This window comes from Magnolia sinica, chromosome 8 (genome assembly GCF_029962835.1).
Source record: "Magnolia sinica isolate HGM2019 chromosome 8, MsV1, whole genome shotgun sequence".
NCBI classification, from domain to species: domain Eukaryota; kingdom Viridiplantae; phylum Streptophyta; class Magnoliopsida; order Magnoliales; family Magnoliaceae; genus Magnolia; species Magnolia sinica.
This window is the reverse complement of record NC_080580.1, coordinates 92,083,536-92,105,249: the sequence shown is the minus strand read 5'-3', so window position 1 is coordinate 92,105,249 and position 21,714 is coordinate 92,083,536. Positions and strand designations below refer to the sequence as shown.

Genomic DNA, 21,714 nt, shown 5'->3' with positions numbered 1-21,714 from the left:
CCTCATTTTTGGTCTCATACAATAAAATGATCTAGAAAAATAGATGGACATCATGGATGAAATATATAGATCATGGTGGGGCCTGCAGAGCACCGACCACCAGCCATTGGTTGGTGGCAGGGGGAGTAGCCAATCCGTTTCCAGTTAGATGGGCAACAAGATGGGCTCGACCGGGTCCACACCCGGTCAATCGGGTTGGAAGGGTATTTTTGTTCGCCCATGCTGTATTTGTACAGTAGTGGTTTAGTTGGGAAAAGTAAAGTTTGGGTGGTTTTGAAACGCCGGTGGGTAAAAGGTGAGATATATATTGGGAAAAATCTCTATGCTAGCAATTGACCTGATTTGGTTCGTATCTAGATGGGACAATGACTCTCGAACAAAGAGGGATACATCTGGCAAATAGTGACCAGAGGATCTACTCCTTTTCACTCAGTTAAATGAAACCCCTTCGCTTGCTTTGATGCTTTTGGCTTATAGGGAGAGATGTTTTTCGAACGAAGCGCTTGTGTTTTCACTCGATCAATAGATTTCGAATCGAAACTCCTTTCTTTCAGTTGATTTTTTTTTTTTTAATAATATTTTGACGTTGGATTATTTTTTCTTTCAGTTTTTTTTAAAAAGTGAAGAAGTGATGTGGATCAATGGAAAGCAAGCAATCAAAGTACCCCTGTTTGATGAATAATAGAGGATTGCACTCTTTCACCAGTAAGCCCCTTTTATGACTCTGAACACAAGACAAAGTATTAACTCAATTATTAAGAACCTAACCAATGCACAAGGAACTCATGTCTGATGGTAATAGCTTCCAATCCATGTAAGGTTATGATAAAACCCTTGGGATCATAACCGGTCAATCAATAATTCAAAATATCATATGCAGTTGCCCATTAAACCATTTAATAGGGAAGGAGGTTACTAAAGCAATGAGACTCCTTGAGACCACATCCACGAATTGAAAATTTTGTAGTTTTTTTCTTGAGATATTATCTGAAAAATCTCACTGAAAATAGAATAAATATAATGTTAATTAATTATTTATGTATAAACACAATGAATGATTTGAAATTTTAAATAATATAGAGGTAAAATTATATGGTGCTTTCCTGGCTTACCTTGATGGATGTACCGTATATTGGGCTCATTTGAGTCAAAAATATAAAAAAAATGAAGCAGATCCAAATCTCAAGTAGCCCACACCCCATGAAATATTGGTCATTGGACGCCCACCATTAAAGATTTCTTAGGGCCCATAACAATGTTTATATGCAATTCAATCTGTTGATAAGGTTTCACAAACCTGAATGAAGGGAAGACAAATTTTTGTGGCCCACGGGATGTTTTTAATGGTCATTCACCACTGTTTCCTGTGGTGTGGGCCGCTTGAGATTTAGATCTGCTTCATTTTTAAAGTCGTATCTAAAATGAGCTGGAAAAACTGATGGAAGGCGTGGATATAGAACACATACATCAAGGTGGGCCCCACGGTCAGGAAACACACATTACGGTGGTGTTACCCGTGTAACACATGATCCGCTCTCCATTTCTCCTCCCGTCTCACACTCAGTAGGAGAAGAGCGGCATGGCCGCCTCCTTCGTTTTAGGTAGAGGGCTGTTGTTGCCTCTTTCAGACACCCACCAAACAAGCTCCCAGGCCAAGCCATGCTTTCGTCTCTCCAAATTCTCCTCGTCGCCTTCCCTTTCCTTTTATAAATCATTTTCTTCCACGACCTCTTCTTCTCGATGTCGTTTTAATCTCCTTCCCCATATTGGGGGTGGTAACGGATGCAACAGCAGCAGCAGCAGCAACAACAACAACAACAACAATAACAACAACAACAACAACAACAACAACGGCAACAACCGGAATCCCTTTGGCTTTGAGGGTTCTCCCCTCCTCTTCTTCCTCTTCTCCCGTGCAATCGACGACAATAAGAAGGCCGGCTTTCCATTCACTGCCTCCCTCCTTTCTCTTCTGGGTTGCTTTTGGCATTCGCAATTGCTGCCACCTGCACTCGCAACATCACAACCACCACCCCCAAGAAGCATACCTGAGGAGGATGAGGAGGTCGTTGTCTGGCAAGTGAGAGGAAGCAAGTGGACAAGGATTTTCTCTGATGATTCCGAGGACGCCTTGTTTGCTGCTGCTGATGTGGCATCATCCTCCATCAGAGGTGCTGTTGGATTGAATCCTTGGCAGCAGAGCGTCCGTATTTTCTTGCAGCTTATGCTACCAGACGGTTATCCCCACAGTGTCAGCAGCGATTACTTGGAATATTCTCTTTGGAGAGGGGTCCAGGGCATTGCCAGCCAAATTAACAGCGTCCTTTCCACCCAGGTCCATTTACTCTGCTTCCATTTCTTCCAAAGCAGCATTTTGTCTTTCCAACTTCCTTGTATATCTATTGCATGCCAATTCCGCCTATAAAGCATGATCGATAATGTAGCAGCGCCATTGTCGAACTTTTACCCAGCACACCATGACAACTCCCTTTTCTCATCTTCATGATCGTAAAGCCAACCCCAAATACTTGGGAGAAGGCTAAGATGATGATGACGATAGACGTTTCACTGCCGAGTGCTGAGAGATAACCCATTTTACCTTTCTTCTTTATATAAATTCACTATGAACTGAATTCGGTTATTTCCCCTTATATGTACTTTGCTTGTCCAGGCTTTACTTTATGCTGTTGGATTGGGGAAAGGTGCCATCCCAACAGCGGCAGCAATCAACTGGGTTCTTAAGGATGGAATTGGATATCTCAGCAAAATTTTGTTGTCAAAATATGGCCGTCATTTTGATGTTCATCCCAAGGGCTGGAGACTTTTTGCTGATCTTTTGGAGAACTCTGCCTATGGAATGGAGCTATTAACTCCTGTGTTTCCTCACCTTTTTGTCTTAATTGGAGCAGTTGCTGGAGCTGGTCGCTCAGCGGCTGCGCTGATTCAGGTATTATTTTGAAGTTACAAAACTCTCTCCATAAAACTCTGATGCTGAAGGCAGCGTTTCGTAGTGTTTGCACATCATTGTTAGTATATTTCCTCCTGTCCTTTATTATAATATCTAATAAACAAGCCATTTTTTTTTTTTTTCATTATCTACCACAGGAGGAATTGGCATACATATTTTTATGCTCAATATAGTGAATTTTCTTTCTGGTCACATTCATGGTAGTTCATTCTTCTTTGCATCCTGTGTGCCCTCATCCTCATAGAACTCATCCATCATGCCTCCATGGCTAGTAGCATGCCTTATACATGCTAGAAGGTTCCGTGTCATAGTTTAGGGCCTATTTGTATGTAAGGCAACTCATGTTTCTGTCTCTATCTGAACGTATAGGAATTTGAAAGAGTATGCGTTCTTTATCCAAATCTTCATGGGCAGGGGCATTATGATGTTCAAAGGGCAGTATCTTAGAATCCCTTTCCCTCCTGAAAACAATTTGGATAGGGCAATCCTCTATGCCTCGCTCAGATCCACCACATGTCCAGATAGACTCATAACAGTTATCTTAAATTGGAATGATTTAGGATGTGTTCTTGGAGTTATAATTGATGTTATCAGTTTATTGATTAAAAGAGAATTAGTGCACGAATCACTATAATATATGAAGTAAGCATACCACACAAAATTTTTTTAATAGAGATAAATAACTTCTTGAAATCTCCACACTTGTTACGATCACTTGAATAAGAACTTCAGAAAGTCAGAAAATATGTAGTCCCTTACCTCCTAGAAACAACCCTTGTTATAGACCCTAAGGACTCACCCTAGAATTCATATGAAATTTTTTATTCAATAGTTTCTTAGATTGATTACAAATTAATCTAATCTAATCCAAATGGGATACTGTGTAGTAACAACTAATTCTCCTATATCTAAATTATAAAACAGCATGTGTAGATCCAGAAATAGCCCCCAAGATCATATAGAATCAACCAAAATAAACAACTAGAATCTTCTGAAGATAACAATGGTAATCCAGAAACTCAACCTAAAAAACCAGCAAAAACGGTCCAAAGTTTAGAACATGCTGGGCTTTGGGACTGCATCATTCCCTCTGTGTTGGAGAGAGCTCGACTCTAGCGAGTTTGGTTCTTCATACAAGTAGTAGAGGTTTGCATCCAACTCTTTCAATTTGTTGCTCATGATCTACGTGTACCCAAAATGGGGCTTGTTCTTCACTGAATATTGCATGTATCAGCTTCATCTGGTGTAGGCAGGCTTCATGTGCTACACATTCAATTTCTTCCTCCATTTGGAGTTGTTAAGCGGTTTGCATCCAACTCTTTCAATTTGTTGCTCATGATCTACGTGTACCCAAAATGGGGCTTGTTCTTCACTGAATATTGCATGTATCTGCTTCATCTGGTGCAGGCAGTCTTCATGTGCTACATGTTCAATTTCTTCCTCTGTTTGGAGTTGTTAAGCGGCTTTGGCCATATATCAATAACTTTGTATTGCAAATTGGACACCTTGCCATGATTCTTAGACAAATCAGCCACTTTGAAAGTCAGAAAGATATCCAAGTCATTTGTCAACTCGATCTCATAGTTGTTACCCAACTTTCCTTACAAGGGATAGCCCAATCTTCCAGGACTTTAGCTTATTATAGGTTCTCCTTGGGAACCTTTCTTTGTGTAAATAAACCTAACTAAGTCACCTTTGTTATATACATGATTTAGGAAAAAAAGAGAGTCATGATACGGCTTTACCTTATGACTATCAGTCACCCCCAACATGCAATATGGTGGTGAACCAGCCACAAGAAGGAAGAATGGGCCATAATGGCCTGTTCGTTGATGATGAGTAAGTTTGTGATTGTTACAGCCCCCTCATTTTCTGTTTCTTTCTTCCACAAAATGGTATAGGAGCCTCTAGAGACTACTTTCAACCAAACCTATGCTGAACATTGAAGAAGAGGATTGGGGTTTGAGATATATCTCCGATTATTGCCCTATTGTGTTGAACATTGAAGAAGAGGATTGGGGTCCAAAACCCTTTGGATTTGAAATGGCGTGGTTGGAAGTGGACGGATATCATGACTTGGTGGCAGAATGATGGATGTCTTTCTTGGTAGAAAGTTTTGTGGGGTTCAGATTAGCTAGGAAGTTGAGAATGTTGAAAGACAAGCTTAAAGTTTGGAACAAGGAGGTCCTAGCTAAAAGGAAGGAGGAGTTTGATAAGATAGTTGAAGAAATTCATGAATTGGACCTGAAAGAGGAGGCACTAAGGTTGTCGGAAGAGTACAGAAAGAAAAGAGAGGAATTATCCCAAAGACTTGCGAGCAAGGCTACAGAGGAAGACATTAGATGGCGCCAAAGATCGAGGGCGATTTGGTTAAAGGAAGGAGACAAAAATACTCTATTCTTCCATAGCATTGCTAGCGCCGGGGCAAGGGCCAATAGGATAACCGGACTGGTTGTAAATGGGGAACATATCTCAAAGAAATATCAGATTAGTGAGCCGATTGCCTCCTTTTATTGGAATTTGCTTTTCTGGGAGAATTGGGGAAGACCGAAACTAGATGGTATTCAGTTCCAACAAATATCTACAAAAGATGCTACTTTTTTGGAGAGACGGATATTGGAAGAAGAGGTAAAATCGGCTGTGGGATCCTTGTGTAGGGAGAAATCCCCCAGGCCGGATTGTTTTCCAATAGCATTTTTTCAAAACTTTTGGCATATAATGGGGAAGGATGTTACGGAATTCATGGTAGAATTTTCGAAGAAGGGTTGTTTTTTTTATCTTCAGAGCTTGGGGCTACTTGCATAACTTTAATCCCAAAGAAAGAGGGAGCCAAAGACTGCGGGACTTCATACCAGTTAGTCTCAATGGGGGCCCTTACAAGGTTTTGGCAAGAATCCTCGCTTCCAGATTTAGGGAGTGTATCTCTAGGGTGATCTTGGAAAATCAAGGAGCCTTTGTTTCGGGAAGAAAAATTCTATATGCGACCTTGCTCGCTCACGAATGTATTGATTCTATTTACAAGGAGAAGAAGAACGGCGTAGTTTGTAAATTAGACATTGAGAAGGCTTTTGATAATGTAGATCTGGATTTCCTAGACTACATGCTTGGGAGAATGGGTTGTGGGAAAAAGTGGAGGGGATGGATTAAAGTTTGTGTGCAGTTGGCCTCTTTTTCGATTATCGTGAATAGATCCCCCAAAGGTTTCTTCAAAGGCACTTGAGGTCTTCGTCAAGGAACCCCTATCGCCATATATTTTTGTGGTGGTGGTTAAGGCTATTAGCAAGATGCTCAAGAAAGGTGAGGAAAATGGTATGCTTTCTTGGTTTCAATTGTTGAATTTACTTGGTACCATTTCTCACCTCCAATATGCAGATGACACGCTCCTATTCTGTGAGGCGAAGGCGGATTGTGTTCGAAATTTGAGAAAGATTCTCCTGTTTTGAGGCAGCATCTGGCTTAAAGGTGAATGCAGGGAGGTCAAAGATGCTTGGGGTGCACTTACATCCTGAGACTTTGTCCACATTGGCTATTGCTTTCGGATGCCAAACCGGATCCTTTCTGTCTAAATACCTGGGTCTTCCTTTGTGCTTGGGGAAACCACCAAAGTATCTTTGGGACAAGGTGATAGAAAGAATTGAATGGAAGCTCTCTAAGTGGAAACACAGGTATATGTTGTTGGGGGCTTGCCTAACTCTGATTAAGTTGGCTTTCTCCAATATGCCACTATACTTCATGTATCTCTTTAAGTGTCTAAAATCAGTGCTGGATAAGCTAGAGAAAATGAGGGATTTCCTTTGGCAAGGGGATAGCGAAGGGAGAAAGTTCCATCTTCTAAGGTGGGACAAGGATTGCAAGCCTCTAGACGAAGGGGGAGCTGGTATAAAGCCTTTACATCTCTGATGAATTCAGCTTTGCTTGGGAAGTGGATTTGGAGTTTCAACGTTGAGGAGGGGAGATTATGGAGAATCTTGATCGCAACCAAGTATGGTGTCCAAGAGGGCGGATGGTTTATCAAAGTTTCATCTCTATACAAAGCTTTGGGCGTCTGGAAAGCAATAATGAGCATGCATCTAATGGTGAGTCGGGGTGTTATCTTCAAAGTAAGATCGGGTACTCGAATCAGATTCTAGATGGATTCTTGGTGTGGTAATCACGAACTCCAAGGTATGTTCCCAAGACTAGCTAGGCTTGTGTCGGATAGGCAAGTCCGAGTGGTGGATTGCTACTCAATAGTTGGTGGGAAGGTTGTTTTGGTGCCCCCCTTGCCGCAGGAACATGTCGGAGGTTGAGATTGTAGAGTTTGTTTTGCTGCTAGAGCTTCTTAATTCGGTTGTTCTGGATCCTTCGCAAGTAGACACTATTGAGTGGGCGGGGAGCAAGTCATGAATGTTCTCGGTCAAAGCATGCTGCAGATACTTGTTTTCGACGCCTTCTAGTATGCCTCCAAGCCACCCCTTCCGCCACTAGTTCTATGGAGCTCCTCCTAGAGTTGTTGCTAATGTGCATGGGCAATGAGGAATTGATTAACCATCTCTTTATCCATTGCCCTTTTTCCACAAGAGTTTGGAATTTCTTTCTTTCCTGGTTGGGCACGGATTGAGTTATGCCAAATTCGGTGAATGAGTTGCTTTGGGCATGGCATGGTGGGGGAGGTCGAAAGATACGGAAAGCAATATGGTGGCTCCTAGTCATGGCAATCTTGTGGGTCATTTGGGGATCTAGGAAGTAGGTGCTTTCGTAATATTATCGAAGGGGAGAATGAAGTTATTTCAAGGATCAAAAGGCTTGTAGCCGATTGGGTGGTTTTTCTTAAGGTGGCTCCGGTTGCATTCTCTTTTTAAGTGTTGAGGAGTTGGGCTTGTATTCTTTGCGTTTCGGCACTTTTTAATAAAATTATCGTCGTCTTTCAAAAAAAAAAAAACCCATTTGAGAAGATGAATAGTAACTGTGTACTATTCATCTGATTTCACAAATTTTGGGCCATTTCCGAGTTGGAAAGTGGGCATTATTCATCTATTTTTATATAATAAAAAATTCTAAAATTTTCTTTATGATAAATGTTCAACTAATGTATTCAAATGCATAAGTGAGATCAATACTATTATTTTCACAACTTTGGGCATTTTATGGCCTTTTGCGAGTTTATGCCAAGAATCATGTGAATTGAGGTGCTTATGGTTTGTGAGCGATACACTCAAGGTTTTTTGCTTGCCCTTTATGACTGATCCCCGTCATGTAGATTCTCACTTTTGAGGTTGGTCATCTGCAAAACCTCTTGATGAGATTCAGCCAGGAACCAAGTCTTTTACCGACATCCTGAAGTCATCATATATTTTGCTTCGTGATAACATATATATCCCTGTACCATGAGAATGGAGGTACGAGAGGTTGTGTTCACATCAATTCCATGGAATCAGGTTGTTGTTGGTCATTTCATCTATGCAATAAGCATCCTATGAGTGTCAATCCCATGGAATCAGGTTGTTGTTGGTCATTTTATCTATGCAAGGCCTTTGAAGCAGATCCACATTGCCATTAGAACATAATGGAGTATTAAAGGGGACATGTACGTAGGAAAGATTGGCTTGGATACAAGGTGTCTAGTGATTAGGTCTTCTTTGCAAGAAGATTTCTTAATTTTTTAAGCAAGGATTATTAGATGCTATTGCAGGCTCCTATTGAGGTGTCTAGATGGAGCCCGTTGGTCTTTACAAGGTCAAGAGCATGTGTTGGTTCCGATCTGGATTCAACTCCCCGATCTTCCCTTGAACCTTTATAATGAAGGGTACATTTGATCCATAACCAGCATGGTGGATAAACTGATCAAGATCGATTTAGCGACATCGAATATATCAACAATGGATTTTTCTAGGGTTTGTGTGGAAGGGATTTTGGAGAAGGATCTTCTGAAGGGCATTTGAATCGTGATTAGCCCTAAATCTAAATGGATCATTATTGATTACAAGAGAAGACCAGTCTTCTGTTCATGATGTAGAGTAAGAGGTTAAACCACTGCTAATTGCTAGATTTTTCAATTGCAATGCCACGTAAGGAGAGAGTAGCTATGAAACAATAGGTCTAGAAGACTTTCCCACCAGTCACTGCTTGGAACTCTGCGGAAGAGATTGCTTTCAAAATATTTCTCATACAAATAATATGGTTGTGATATCAAAGAATCAGTTTGAGGCTGATCAATGTTTTGTAGTTGAGAGGTTGAAGTGAATCAAGTGATAGAAATTCTCGTGCAATCAGATAATTTAAAGGTGCATTCATCCGAGGATAATGCTGAAAATGATGGGAAACCGATTATGGAATTTGAGGATCATGTTGAAATATGTTCTGTTATGGCATCAAAAAATCATCGTGATGATCAGCACCCTAAGGCCATTCCTTTAGTCTCACATTGGTTGGAGAGCTCAAATACACCCTAGAAAACATTATAAAAAAGGGTTCTTCTCTCCCCATTCCAACACCTCACAATCTTGGAGTTCATCGGACATTGGGAGAGAATTCTTCTCCAATCCTTGGCAAGAATAAGGTTCATAGAACCAGCATAGAGATCAGCACCCTAAGGCCATTCCTTTAGTCTCACATTGGTTGGAGAGCTCAAAATACACCCTTGAAAACATTATAAAAAAGGGTTCTTCTCTCCCCATTCCAACACCTCACAATCTTAGAGTTCATCCGACGTTGGGGGAGAATTCTTCTCCAATCCTTGGCAAGAATAAGGTTCATAGAGCCGGCATAGAGTGTACAGAGAGGAAACTCTCATCCTGGAAGAGCCGACATTGCATTCTCCAACATGCCTCTATACCATGTGTTGTTATTTAAATGGCCAAAATTGGTGGTAGACAAGCTCGAAAAGCTCAGATGTGACTTCCTATGGAGGAGGAAAGAGCAAAGGAAAAAAGTTACATCTCTTGAGATGGGCAGAGGTGTGCAAGCCTTTATCCGAGGTACGGGCGGGTTTGAGGGTTTTCGAGCTCATGAACCAAGCACTTTTGGGTAAATGGCTATGGTGGTTCGTGGTGGAGGATAGAAGCCTTTGGAGAGAGGTGTTGCCGTGTTGGCTTTGAAGAACTGAACCAGCCCGAGGGGTTGGTGGATTAAAGACTCCTCCAGCAGGGAATGTGGAAAGCAATTTTAGTTACAACGTCGAAATTCAGGCAAGCCATCTCATTCTCGATGGGAAAACAACGCCTGGATTCGCTTTTGGGAAGATCCTTGGCTTGGTGATTGTTTGCTCAAGTAGGCCTTCCCATCCCTGGCAACTTTGGCCCTGGATTTGCACATCTCGATCGCTGATTGCTTTGAGAAGAGGGGACATGGGGCCTTCTGGGCCCCCCATTGCTCTAGAGGCCTTTTTGACGATGAATTAGGGGCTTTGCTTTGCCTCCTCGAGAGGCTCAACTCTATCACTGCAGGAGAGTCTAAGAAAGACTTGATGGTTTAGACCATGCACAATTCGGGGGTGTTCTCCGTCAAGTCATTTTACAACATTCTCTTCCCCCTCTTTGGGTTATTTGGACATAACTTTTAGTATTCGAAGTATGGAGCGCCCCTAAAGGTTGCGTGGTTCGTTTGGATAGTAGGTAGGAATAGGGTTCTAACCGTGGAAAACCTCCCCAACAAGGGCATGATTATCCCACACATATGTTTTTTGTGCTTAGGAGATGGTTAGTGGACCACTTATTCCTACATTGCCCCTTCACGAAGAAGATATGGGATTGTCTCTTAAGCACCCTTAATGTGTCTTGGGTGATGTCGGGCTCACTTCCAACCTTCTTGGCAGCATGGCGTAACGGCAATATTGATAAAGAGGGTAAGATCATTTGAAGATTGGTGGGGGTGGCAACTTTGTGGGCAATTTGGGGAGAAAGGAACACATGTTGCTTCAAGAATAGAGTGGGACCAAAGGATCGTATTTATCAAAAGATAATTTGATGAGTGGGCCTCTGGGTTCAAGGAATTGGACCGTGTGTCGTCATAGCCCTTTTGGGGTTGTAATTCTCTTGTTCATTTCTTTTTGTATTCGTTTCCGCTTTTTGTGCAGCTTCTCAATAAAATCAGTTGCCTTTCAAAAAGAAAAAGAAAAAAGTTCAAAAATTAAAGTTTGGGAGCATGAAAATCAAGGGATGAACCAAGTACAGGAGCTCCAAGCTAAGGTCTCAGTGTAGTTCATCGTTGGGGTATCCCTGATATTATCGAAACATCCTCAATATTATCTGTATCTCCAGCTTGGCGATATCGATAACACCGGTATCGGTATCGCGTTATGTATCGCATCCTTGGGATACATATATGTATTGATCATTGCACAGGATATATCGTTTGTATCGGGTAATTTATCGCACCTTTTGGGAAACGTTGGGAAAATGGTTGAATTTTTCAACGAGACTTCGAGGATTGTTAAAAAAGACCTTAATACACACTTCTAAATTATAACATCCCAAAAAAGAAGTGCACATAATATGTTTCCTTTATATAGGGGCTTAAGCTATGCGCTGTCTAACTGAGCTAATGCAACTTTATTCAAATTGAATGCATAACATTTAGAGTGTATGTGATGATCGTTTCATTAAACAACTCCTAAATACTTCGAAATTAGTCTCAATTGATAGTTGGTTGAAGGGAAATTTCAAAAAAAAATAATAATAATAATTTATAATTAAAAATGATTTTTATTTTTCAAAAATTGACAAGGACATAACAAATCATTAGATCAGCCCTCATACATGCTTGATTTCATGTTTGGAGTGCAACATTGCAAGCAATTTGTGAGAAATTGGGGAAATTTTGAATTTTCCCCAAATTGGACCAACTAGCTCAAATTTCGAAATTAGAGTGTATGTGATGATCATTTCATCAAATACTCCTAAATACTTTGAAATTAGTCTCAATTGACAGCTGGTTGAAGGAAATTTTTGAAAAAAACATGGAGAACATGAAGAACCAATGGATATCGAAATCAAAGCTACAACTCCATGATTTTTTGTGCAAAACATGGACCAATGGATTTATAACCGTTTGACACTGATTTAACAAATTTTCAAAAAGAGAGAGAGAGAGAGAGAGAGAGAGAGAGAGAGAGAGAGAGAGAGAGAGAGAGATCGGAAATTGAAAATGCTCTCCGGATCGAACATGTGGGATACATCGGCTCTACTTGTGCGTTTTGTATCGCATAGGTGGGAAACAAGATATATCATGGGATATATTGGCCAATATCATCGATATTTAAAACTTTAGCCACACAACTGGTTGTGTTTTTGTAGTGTGATTCCCCCAGACATTCACACATCCATTGGTGAGTTAAAAGTACATCTTGGGTCTGTTGTCCTAATTAAATGGTGGCGATCACAAAATCTATGGCTATAGACTGGTTACATCGGTTGCCTTGGATTCTCTCTCTTGTGGGCTTTCCAAGTGCTGTTCCAGACCAACCCAGAAAATCATGTCCTGCACCTATATGTAGTATGACCTCACATCTAAGCACGACATTGGACCAAGCTGTACTGCTAACAGCAAGAGAGGCCGAGGCTTATGTAAGGGCATCCACCAATGGCAGTTGAGCATCCCACACCCATGATCACCATCCATTTTTATATGCCACAAGCCATATGCACAATTTAGCCACAAAGAATGCCCAAACGTTTAGAAGATCATACGATGATTGTACTTTCACCTTCTTGTGAATTGACCAAATTATTTCAGTTCAACAAATACCCTGAAGGCATGGATGTTGGGCTAGAATTCTCAATGGAGAATTCGACTCTCCTCTGTACTTGAGTGCTTGAGTAACATGTCAAAAACAAAGTTGCTACAGTCAAAACTCTTGAAAAAACAATCCTTAAATTCAGCATTAATATTTACTACAGAAAACGAGATCATGGCAGGTTGAGTTTCATGACTTGTGTTTCAATATATAGCATAACTTTTCCTTGTGCTAGTGGGACCTGGACCTTATCATCTCTGTTAACCTTGCCATGATGCTTCAATATCCACATTACCCATTGTCATTGTTTCATTGTATGTTATGATTGCATAGTCTAAATGTGGAACCCTCTTTTCGCAGGCTTCTACTAGGAGTTGTTTCTATGCAGGTTTTGCTGCTCAAAGGAATTTTGCGGAGGTGAAAACGGAGTTCCTTAAAGTCGTGGTCCCAAACCTGTAAAGTTCTCTCATGATAGGGTGGCAAAATAGGCTTGTAGCATCATCTTTTCTCACATGTTTGTCTTTGATTTTCAAGTTGCATGATCCATGCTGTTTGGGTCACTACTACCAAGTTTCAGCTAAGTTCTGTTCGAAGTTCAGATTTCTGCTTCTTCTTCTTTTTTCTCAAAATTTTATGACAGGTAATCGCAAAGGGTGAAGCTCAAGGAATGGTGAGCAAGTCTATTGGCATTATGCTTGGGATAGTCTTGGCTAACTGCATTGGATCCTCCACGACTTTAGCTCTTGGCACTTTCAGTGTAGTTACTGGCATCCACATGTATTGCAATTTGAAGTCATATGTATCTATTCAACTAAGGACTCTGAATCCATATCGTGCAAGTAAATTTTCTGCTTCTACCTTATCATCTTTTTGTATGGATTTCTGTGAATAACAGTTCTTTATCAATAACTAATATTCTAAAGCAGCTTGCTCGCATAAAGCATTATCTATTATGAATGACACATAGCTAAACTCATACAAGCTCCTTTTTTTCCCCTTCTCATGGTCCACCTTTTGTCCATCTCCATACAATAATTGAAAAAAAAAAAATCTCGTCATTATCAAATTATTTTAGAATTAAATATTAATTATATGGGTTTGAGCTTTACACAAGACATGCAGAGGCAACTAGAAATGTCATTTTATTTTATTGGTAACTGGATTCATTCAAAAGGAGCTAAAATGTGAAAAGGTGGAAGGGTGATACTACATCTACTCAAAGGTATTAAAGATGACAACCCAAGCCCCTTGAAAATATTTTATTGTCACCCTGACAAATACCTTTAGAACCAAGACCCAGGAAATCACCCGTCTTTGCTTTTTCAAAAATGTCACCTGAAGATTGATGTTTATTTATGAAAGTTCCGTTATTCCTTCCATATTGACCAAAGGATGCCTAGCATGGGCATATGCCAAAGAATTCTCCCGTTTGCTTACATGCAGTGATCCATGTATCGATGATATTGGCTGAGAAATATTGGCTGACATTATCAGTTTCACAGCCTCTGTTAGCAATTTGCTGTATTATACAGTTTTTTTTTTTCTTTGAAAAATATGTGAGAAATTGTTGATTGTATAAAACAGCATATTCCTCAAAATATCGGGAAAAATTGTGTTTTTTTAAACTCATCCGACTAAGCACGATTAAAATGGCATGTGACTAAAAAAATGACATTAATTAAATTTGGCTCGATTATAATTTTGAAATCCTAATCAGAATCAAAATTTAAAAAATCTAATTCATAATACAAGTACACTGACTCCTCAAATACTTGGGAAAATCTAGTGTTTTAAGTATCGACGATATCGGCTGATATATCCCACGATATATCTTGTATCCCACTTGTGCGATACGAAACGCACAAGTAGTGGGATATATCCCACATGTTCGATCCGGTGAGCATCTTCGATCCTTTTTTTTTTTTTTTCCTTTCTGTAAATCTTCATTGTCAAATTGTTACAAATCCATGCAAATTTTGTTTTTTCAATTTTTCGCAACTCAATTGCGATCTGTGTTCAAACATAACATCAAACATGTATGTAACCCGATGATGAGGACATCACTTCACGTATACCTTTGCATACGTATCGGAAGAGGAGGTGGGTCGCACCGATTTCATTGTGGCTAGATGAGTACCCGTGATCGTATTGAAGAACTCATGTGCATGTGCGAGCATCTGGAAGACTCCACGCTGGGAAGATGCAAATGGGCTGCTTTATGGAGTAATCCAGACCATTGGATTGGAGGGACATGTTGATCGGGCCATTGGATCACATGATCGGCCCATTGATTGTGTATTGTCCACACTAGTTTTTCTAAAATTTTATCAGCTTATAGGATTTAGTTTTGTTTATGTTATGTTTGGACACTATTATGAGTGTTTTAGTTGATTTTAGTTAGAATAGGGCTATTTTTGTCAAAATTCACAAAACAGAGTGTTTATTGTAATTTTTGAACTTTCTTGGAGCAATAAAAGAGGGTGGGCGTGTGACCCTCTCCCTTATTGGATTTTGCGATTAAAAAAAGGAAGAGAAAAAGCACTTGCTTTCTTCTTCTTTCATGTGATTTGGAAGAGAGATTGATGTGAGTCTAATCTTCATCAACGGAGGTGCGAGGTCTCCATCTATCCTCACATCATCATTTCCTTTCCCCTCGATCAAGATATTTTCTTCAAGTTATTAGATTATCCCATCCTAAGCCTTCATCTTCTCCTAAACTCATCTTTCCCTTATCTATCTGCCATCCAAACCCTAGCTGACCTAAACTCATCCATCCCATGATACACGTGTGACCATACAGCCACACCTTGCCCTTTTTGGTTTTCCACCATCCTTATATCACCTCTTTCTTCCATTCCCTAAATCTAAAATCCCTAACTTTCCTACTTTCCCAAATTACCCAAACCCTAATTTTTACCCTAGGTTGTATTAGGTCTTATACTTTGAAATAGACTATATCATATGCTAATTGCATGTCCTTACATTCATTATATCCTAGTTTTCTTTTATTTAATGATCTTGTGTAGTGATGTTTGTAACTTAGGCTAGGATTATGCATGATGTTCTTTTGGTTTTCATGGGATTCATGATGATTATGGCAATGTTTGTGTGTTTTTGTTAATTGTCTTAATTATGTTACTTGATCTTACATGTTATTTGGTTCATGCATCGGTCCTACATCACCTGATCTGGTGATTCTTCTTTTGCTTTTAAATGTATTGCTTGTGTTTCCACACATTTTCTTACATTTATAAATTATATAAATAGACTTTCAATATACTTGCATTAATTCTGTTAGACAACGCATAGATTAGGACCCCATACAAAGAAAACCTAATATGTGCACTTGTTTCCTAATGTTTCCCTATATTTCCAACAACAACAATACATTACGCAATACAACCGATATATCCCATGTGATAACTAATATGTTTCTATATCCCAAGGGTGCAATGGAAAATCCTCCATGCCCCCTAGGTACTACCGAGGTTGAGGGTTTAGCGTGCATCAATTAGGTGGGGAAAATAACTTAACGTGCATGAAATTCACCCCATCAATTAGGTGCATCACCCCTTGTTTAAGCCTTGACCCCAAAAATTATACTAATTCAACACTCCGGTAGGCCACCTCATAAAATTTTACCTAAAAACCTCTAAATTCACGTGGTGTGGCCTAATTGGATTTTGTAATTCTGTTATTATTAGTTAATTCCTTCATCCTGGAGAAGCACATTAGATGAATGGATTGGATGACAAATAAACACCATATGGGCCTTATAAAAAACTAATGGTGGACGTCGCATCCTAACTTTTTCATCGTGTGTTGCCTGCCTGTTTTCTGGATGGTCTCGATGTTTGTGAACTCGAGTTGTTTTGCAACAAAACACGATTTTGGTGTATAAATCGTAATCCAAGAGCAAAAACGATCCAGAATCGATTTGTTGAGAAATTTTCATCTTCAGTATTTAAGTTTGTTTTTTCCAACATATTAGGAAGAAAACAACTGCTAATCCATATTTATGCATGATTATTATGCATCGACATGGATTTGAAGCAAGATTTTTCAATTTCGAAGGTGGAAAAGGGAAGAAATTGGGGATGTCTGAATTTCTTTCGTTTTCACTCTTTAAAAGTGCATTTTTATAGTTGAAAAATTACAGGCGATGAGTGTAGGCTGATCTACAGATTGGCCACTTCTTCTTCTTCTTCTTCCTTTTTTTTTAAAGAATATTTTCTCATAAAAATTAAAAATAATTAAAAAACAAATTTTAAAAATAAACACAGATATTTAGTGAATGAATTAGTGCATTATTTCTACAAAAAAATTACCACATTAAAACCATATTTATTAATTAAGTATATATATTTTTAAATAAAGGAATTTAAATAATTCTTATATAGTAAATATTCATTGGAGAGAACACCAGGTATTTGTGAAAAGTTGTAAATATTTAGTCAATTATTATAATTGGAAAGCAGCAGCATCATCATCATCTAAGCCTTATCCCAGCTAACTTTAGTTAGACCACAAGTCATTAAGTCTTTTATTACTACCTCCACCTTTGTCCTTTTGGGCCTTCCCCTTGCCCTTTTATATAGCTTTCAACTAGTACAAATTCACTCCTAACCCTTGTAGTTCTTGGTTTCCGCCGCACATGAGCAAAAACCATCTAAGTCTACTTCTCCTCATCTTGTTACGTATTATTGTTACTCCTTAGTTCCTTCGAATGCATTCGTTTCTAATTTTGTCCTTCCTCATCTTGCCAATCATCCTTCTCAACATCCGCATTTCAACTGCAATCATTCTATGAACATGTTCCATAACTACCCAACACTATGTCCCATACAACATTGCTGGTCTCATAGCCATCCTATAAAATTTCCCTTTTAGTTTGAGTGGTACACAACAATCACATAAAACTCTAGAGGCACATCTCTATTTCTTCCACCTTCCTTGATTTCTATGGGTGATATCCTTCTCGATCTCTCCAGTCATGAATTATCAACCCAAGATATTGAAAGTAGTAATTTTGATAAATTTTTTTGTCAGCAATCTTTATTAATTACTCATTCCAGTAGAGAATGATTTGATGATAATAATGTGAAGAACAGAGGAAAAGATTGAGAGAGGAGGAGAGTTTGGGAAAGATGTTGTGTTAGGCTTGCTTGCCCTAGCACATAATATTTTATTATAATAGAGCATATACTATACAGCAGGAGAAGAGGGAAGTGTGCACATGCACTTACACTAGAAGGGCCACTAACCACATATAGGGCCACTGACCACATACACAATACACTAGCATTCTCTATACTCTCTCTCAAGTTGGAGCATAGCTGTTGATCATGCCCAACTTGTCATGAACACGATGAAGAGCATCTCGACTCAAGGACTTTGTAAGAACATTAGCAAGTTGATTCCCAGATCGAACAAAAAGAGTGACGATTTCCTTATAAGCTACTTTCTCCCGAATAAATTAACAGTCGACCTCAATATGCTTGGTTCGCTCGTGGAAAACCGGGTTATGAGCAATACAGATGGCTGCTTGGTTGTCACAGTGAAGAGGAATAGGATCCGAAGGAGTATAGCGAAGTTCTTCAAGAAGGTTGCAAAGCCACACGAGTTCACATGTCGCATGAGCCATAACACAATATTCTACTTCAGCCGAGGATCGGGCAATAACTGGCTGTTTTTTGCTCTTCCATGTTATAAGATTGCCGCCTAGGAAGGTACAAAAGCCAGATGTAGAGCGGCGATCAAAAGTATTACCTGCACAATCAGCATCGGAATAGCCAGAAAGATGAAAATGACCATGCAACTGAAAGCGGAGGCCAAGACTCGGGGCTAATTTTAGATATCGAAGTTTGTGGTAGATAGCCTTGAGATGGGAAGTACGGGGAGCTTGCATGAATTGGCTAACAACGCCCACCGCAAATGAGAGATCTGGGCGAGTAATAGTTAGGTAAACAAGCCGACCTACAAGTCGTCAATACATCCCGGGATCAGTAAGGATGAGAATCATGATGCCCGTCGATCGACGATATATAAACAGAGAATGATCGGCATGACTACGAACAAAGCCGAACTCTAAGAGAGCCTGACTAAATTTTTCGAACCATGCACGTGGGGATTGTTTGAGTCTATAAAGAGCCTTCTTCAACTGACATACAAGTGCAGGGTTGTGAGAAGCAACAAAGCCAGGAGGTTGATGCATGTAAACTTCCTCTGCAAGGTCCCCATGGAGAAATGCATTCTTAACATCAAGTTGGTTTCAAGGGCCACGATAAATTAACGGCCAAGGAGATCACAACGCGAATGAAATTAAGCTTAGCCACTGGAGAGAATGTCTCGAAGTAATCCACACCATGAGTCTGTGTGTAACTCGTAGCAACAAGATAGGCTTTATAGTGATTAATGGAGCCGTTTGGAAGAAACTTCATTGTATAAACCCATCGACATCCAACAGGTCTATAGCCTAAAGGAAATGGCACAAGGTCTCAAGTATGATTCTTCTCAAGAGCAGACCTTTTTTCTATCATCACCTTCGTCCAGTCAGGACTTTGAAGAGCATGTGAGAGAGATCGACGAATAGTCTATGATGAAAGGGAAGCCGCAAACGACTGAAAAGACGGTGAAAGATGATCATATGAAACGAAATTACCAATGGGGTGTCGAGTATAAGATCGTGTCCCTTTGCGCAAGGCAATGGGGAGATCTAAACTCGAGGTAGGAGAGTCACCTGAGCCAACATCCAAAGTAAACGGAAGGGTGAATGGCTTAGCGTGTGAAGATTTATCTCGACGATGATACACCCGCAGAGGCTTAGGCTCACCCAAATCACCAATAGGATGTTGAATGGAGGGGGGAGGAGTTTTCCTATGATCACTAGTGGAAAGAGGAAGAGGATAAGAGTCATACTCCCCCTGACTCGCAAGAGGATCACAGAGGGATCGGCCTGGAGCTGAGAAAAAAGAAATATCCTCAAAGAAGGTTACATCGGTAGAGACATATTTCTTGCGAGTCAATGGTTCAAAACATTTATACCCTTTCTGACTCCGATTATACCCTAGGAAGACATTTAATTGTCCTGGGGCTAAGTTTATCATTACTTCCATCCAAAATTTGAATAAAGCATGTGCAACCAAAAACTTTAGGTCGTAGAGGAAATGGATTATCATGAGGATACAATATAGTAAATGAAGATTTGTAAGATAGGATACATGAGGGTATACGATTAATAAGAAAAGTAGCAGTTAGAAGAGCATCACCCGAGAAATGTTTAAGTAGATGCATACCAAGCAGAACGGTGCAAGCAACTTTAAGAAGATTCTTTCATTCTGCAATACCATTTTGTTGAGGCGTGCAAGCACACGACGTCCTAGACAAAATACCATGTTCTTGTAAGAAGGACAGAAAGATAGTAGACATGTATTCTCCCCCATTATCAGAATGGACGGTTTTGATGGAACATTAAAATTGAGTGCACACTTCATGATAAAACACTTTAAACGCATCAAACACTTCACTTTTGGATTTCAAAAGATAAATCCAAGTCATGCGTGAATAATCATCAATAAAAGTAACAAAATATCTAAATATAAAAGTGGAGGTAACCGGAGCTGGTCTCTAGACATCCGAGTGAACTAGAAGAAAAGGTTAAGATTTCTCCCATAAGAGCTAGGAGGAAACGTAGCACGATGATGTTTAGACAATTCACAAATATCACAGCATAACAGTTTAGTGATAGATAAGGAGGGAAACAAAATTCTCAATCTAGCTATTGATGGGTGGCCTAAGCGGCAATGCCACCGAGTCATGGACTCTTGATCCAGAGAAAGGGTATTAGAACTGGCAGCGGGTGTATCATCGAGAAGATAAACGCCTCCTCGCTCATTCCCCCAACCAATCAATCTCTTCGTCTGTAGGTCCTGAAATAAACAATAAGAAGGGAAGAAGGTAATGGAACAATTTAATGATATAGTAAGAGAGCTAACAGACAATAAGTTTAATGGAAAACGAGGCACATGCAAGACTGAGGATAGAGATGAGGAAGAAGAAAGAGAGATGGAACCAGTGTTCGAAATATCGATACTATCGGCTGATATTATCGGTATCGCGGTCCGGCGACACGAAACCTTCGAAAGATACCAAGTAAAAAAAAAAAAAACACCAAATATCGTTCGGGATAGCGTCATTATCTATAAAAAAAATCGGAAAAATTTAAAAAATATATAGAGAAACTTTCAACAGGTGGATTTCGATACCTGTACAAGAGATTGCCATGATCGGAAGCTTCCCTTTGGTGGGCCATTCAAATCAAAGCGTCGTTCGTAGGTTATTGCAAACAAAATCTCCGATTTGGAAGAGAAATCCATCGAAATCTGGAGAAATCCAAGTATTTGGGCAAAATCCTTGCTAAAATCCGAAGATATGTGAGATTTGGGAGAGATTTTAGGGTTCCGGCGAGATTTTAGGGTTCCGGAAGGCCGGAACCTTCTCTGCTTCGAAAAAAAAGGCGTCCGAGCCCTTTTTTATGGAAATTGAGTTGGCTAGTGTACTGCACCACCGAGTTGACTGGTGTGTTGACATCGCCAAGTTCCGTGGGTCCCATCATGAGGTATGTGTTATATCCAAACCGTTCGTCCATTTGGCAAGCTCGTCGTAAGGCTTGAGCCGAAAAATAAGACATATCCAAAGATTAAGTGGACCACATTGCAAATAGGAGTGGGAGATTAAACGTTTACCATTGAAACCCTTTTGGGGTCACATGAGTTTTGGATCAATATGATATTTGTTTTTCCTCTTCATCCAGGTCTGTGTGACTTGATGAACAAATTGGATCGAAAATAAACATTATGGTGGGCCCTACGAATGTTTTAACGGTGAGAATCATCCCCACTGCTATTTGTGGTGTGGTCCACTTGAGCTTTGAATATAGCTCATTTTTGGGCTCATGATCTAAAATGATCTCTCCAAATGCATGAACGGTTTAGATATAAGAAATACATTATTGTGGGCCATGTAACTTTGAACT

At 39.8% G+C, this 21,714-nt stretch overlaps 1 protein-coding gene across 3 annotated transcripts in view; it reads left to right on the top strand.

The window, feature by feature from the left end:
- Positions 1-1,545: 1,545 nt before the first annotated feature.
- Positions 1,546-21,714, top strand: part of LOC131253725 (protein root UVB sensitive 1, chloroplastic) — a 44,652-nt gene continuing 24,483 nt past the window's right edge. Inside the window, exons 1-4 of one of the 3 annotated variants that reach the window (XM_058254862.1) lie at positions 1,546-2,335; positions 2,672-2,947; positions 13,041-13,097; positions 13,321-13,519. In XM_058254862.1, coding sequence (XP_058110845.1) covers positions 1,580-2,335; positions 2,672-2,947; positions 13,041-13,097; positions 13,321-13,519 — 1,288 coding nt within the window. In that variant the 5' untranslated portion in view covers positions 1,546-1,579. The remainder of the gene's footprint in view (positions 2,336-2,671; positions 2,948-13,040; positions 13,098-13,320; positions 13,520-21,714) is intronic. The other 2 variants (XM_058254860.1, XM_058254863.1) reach the window with 2 other exon arrangements.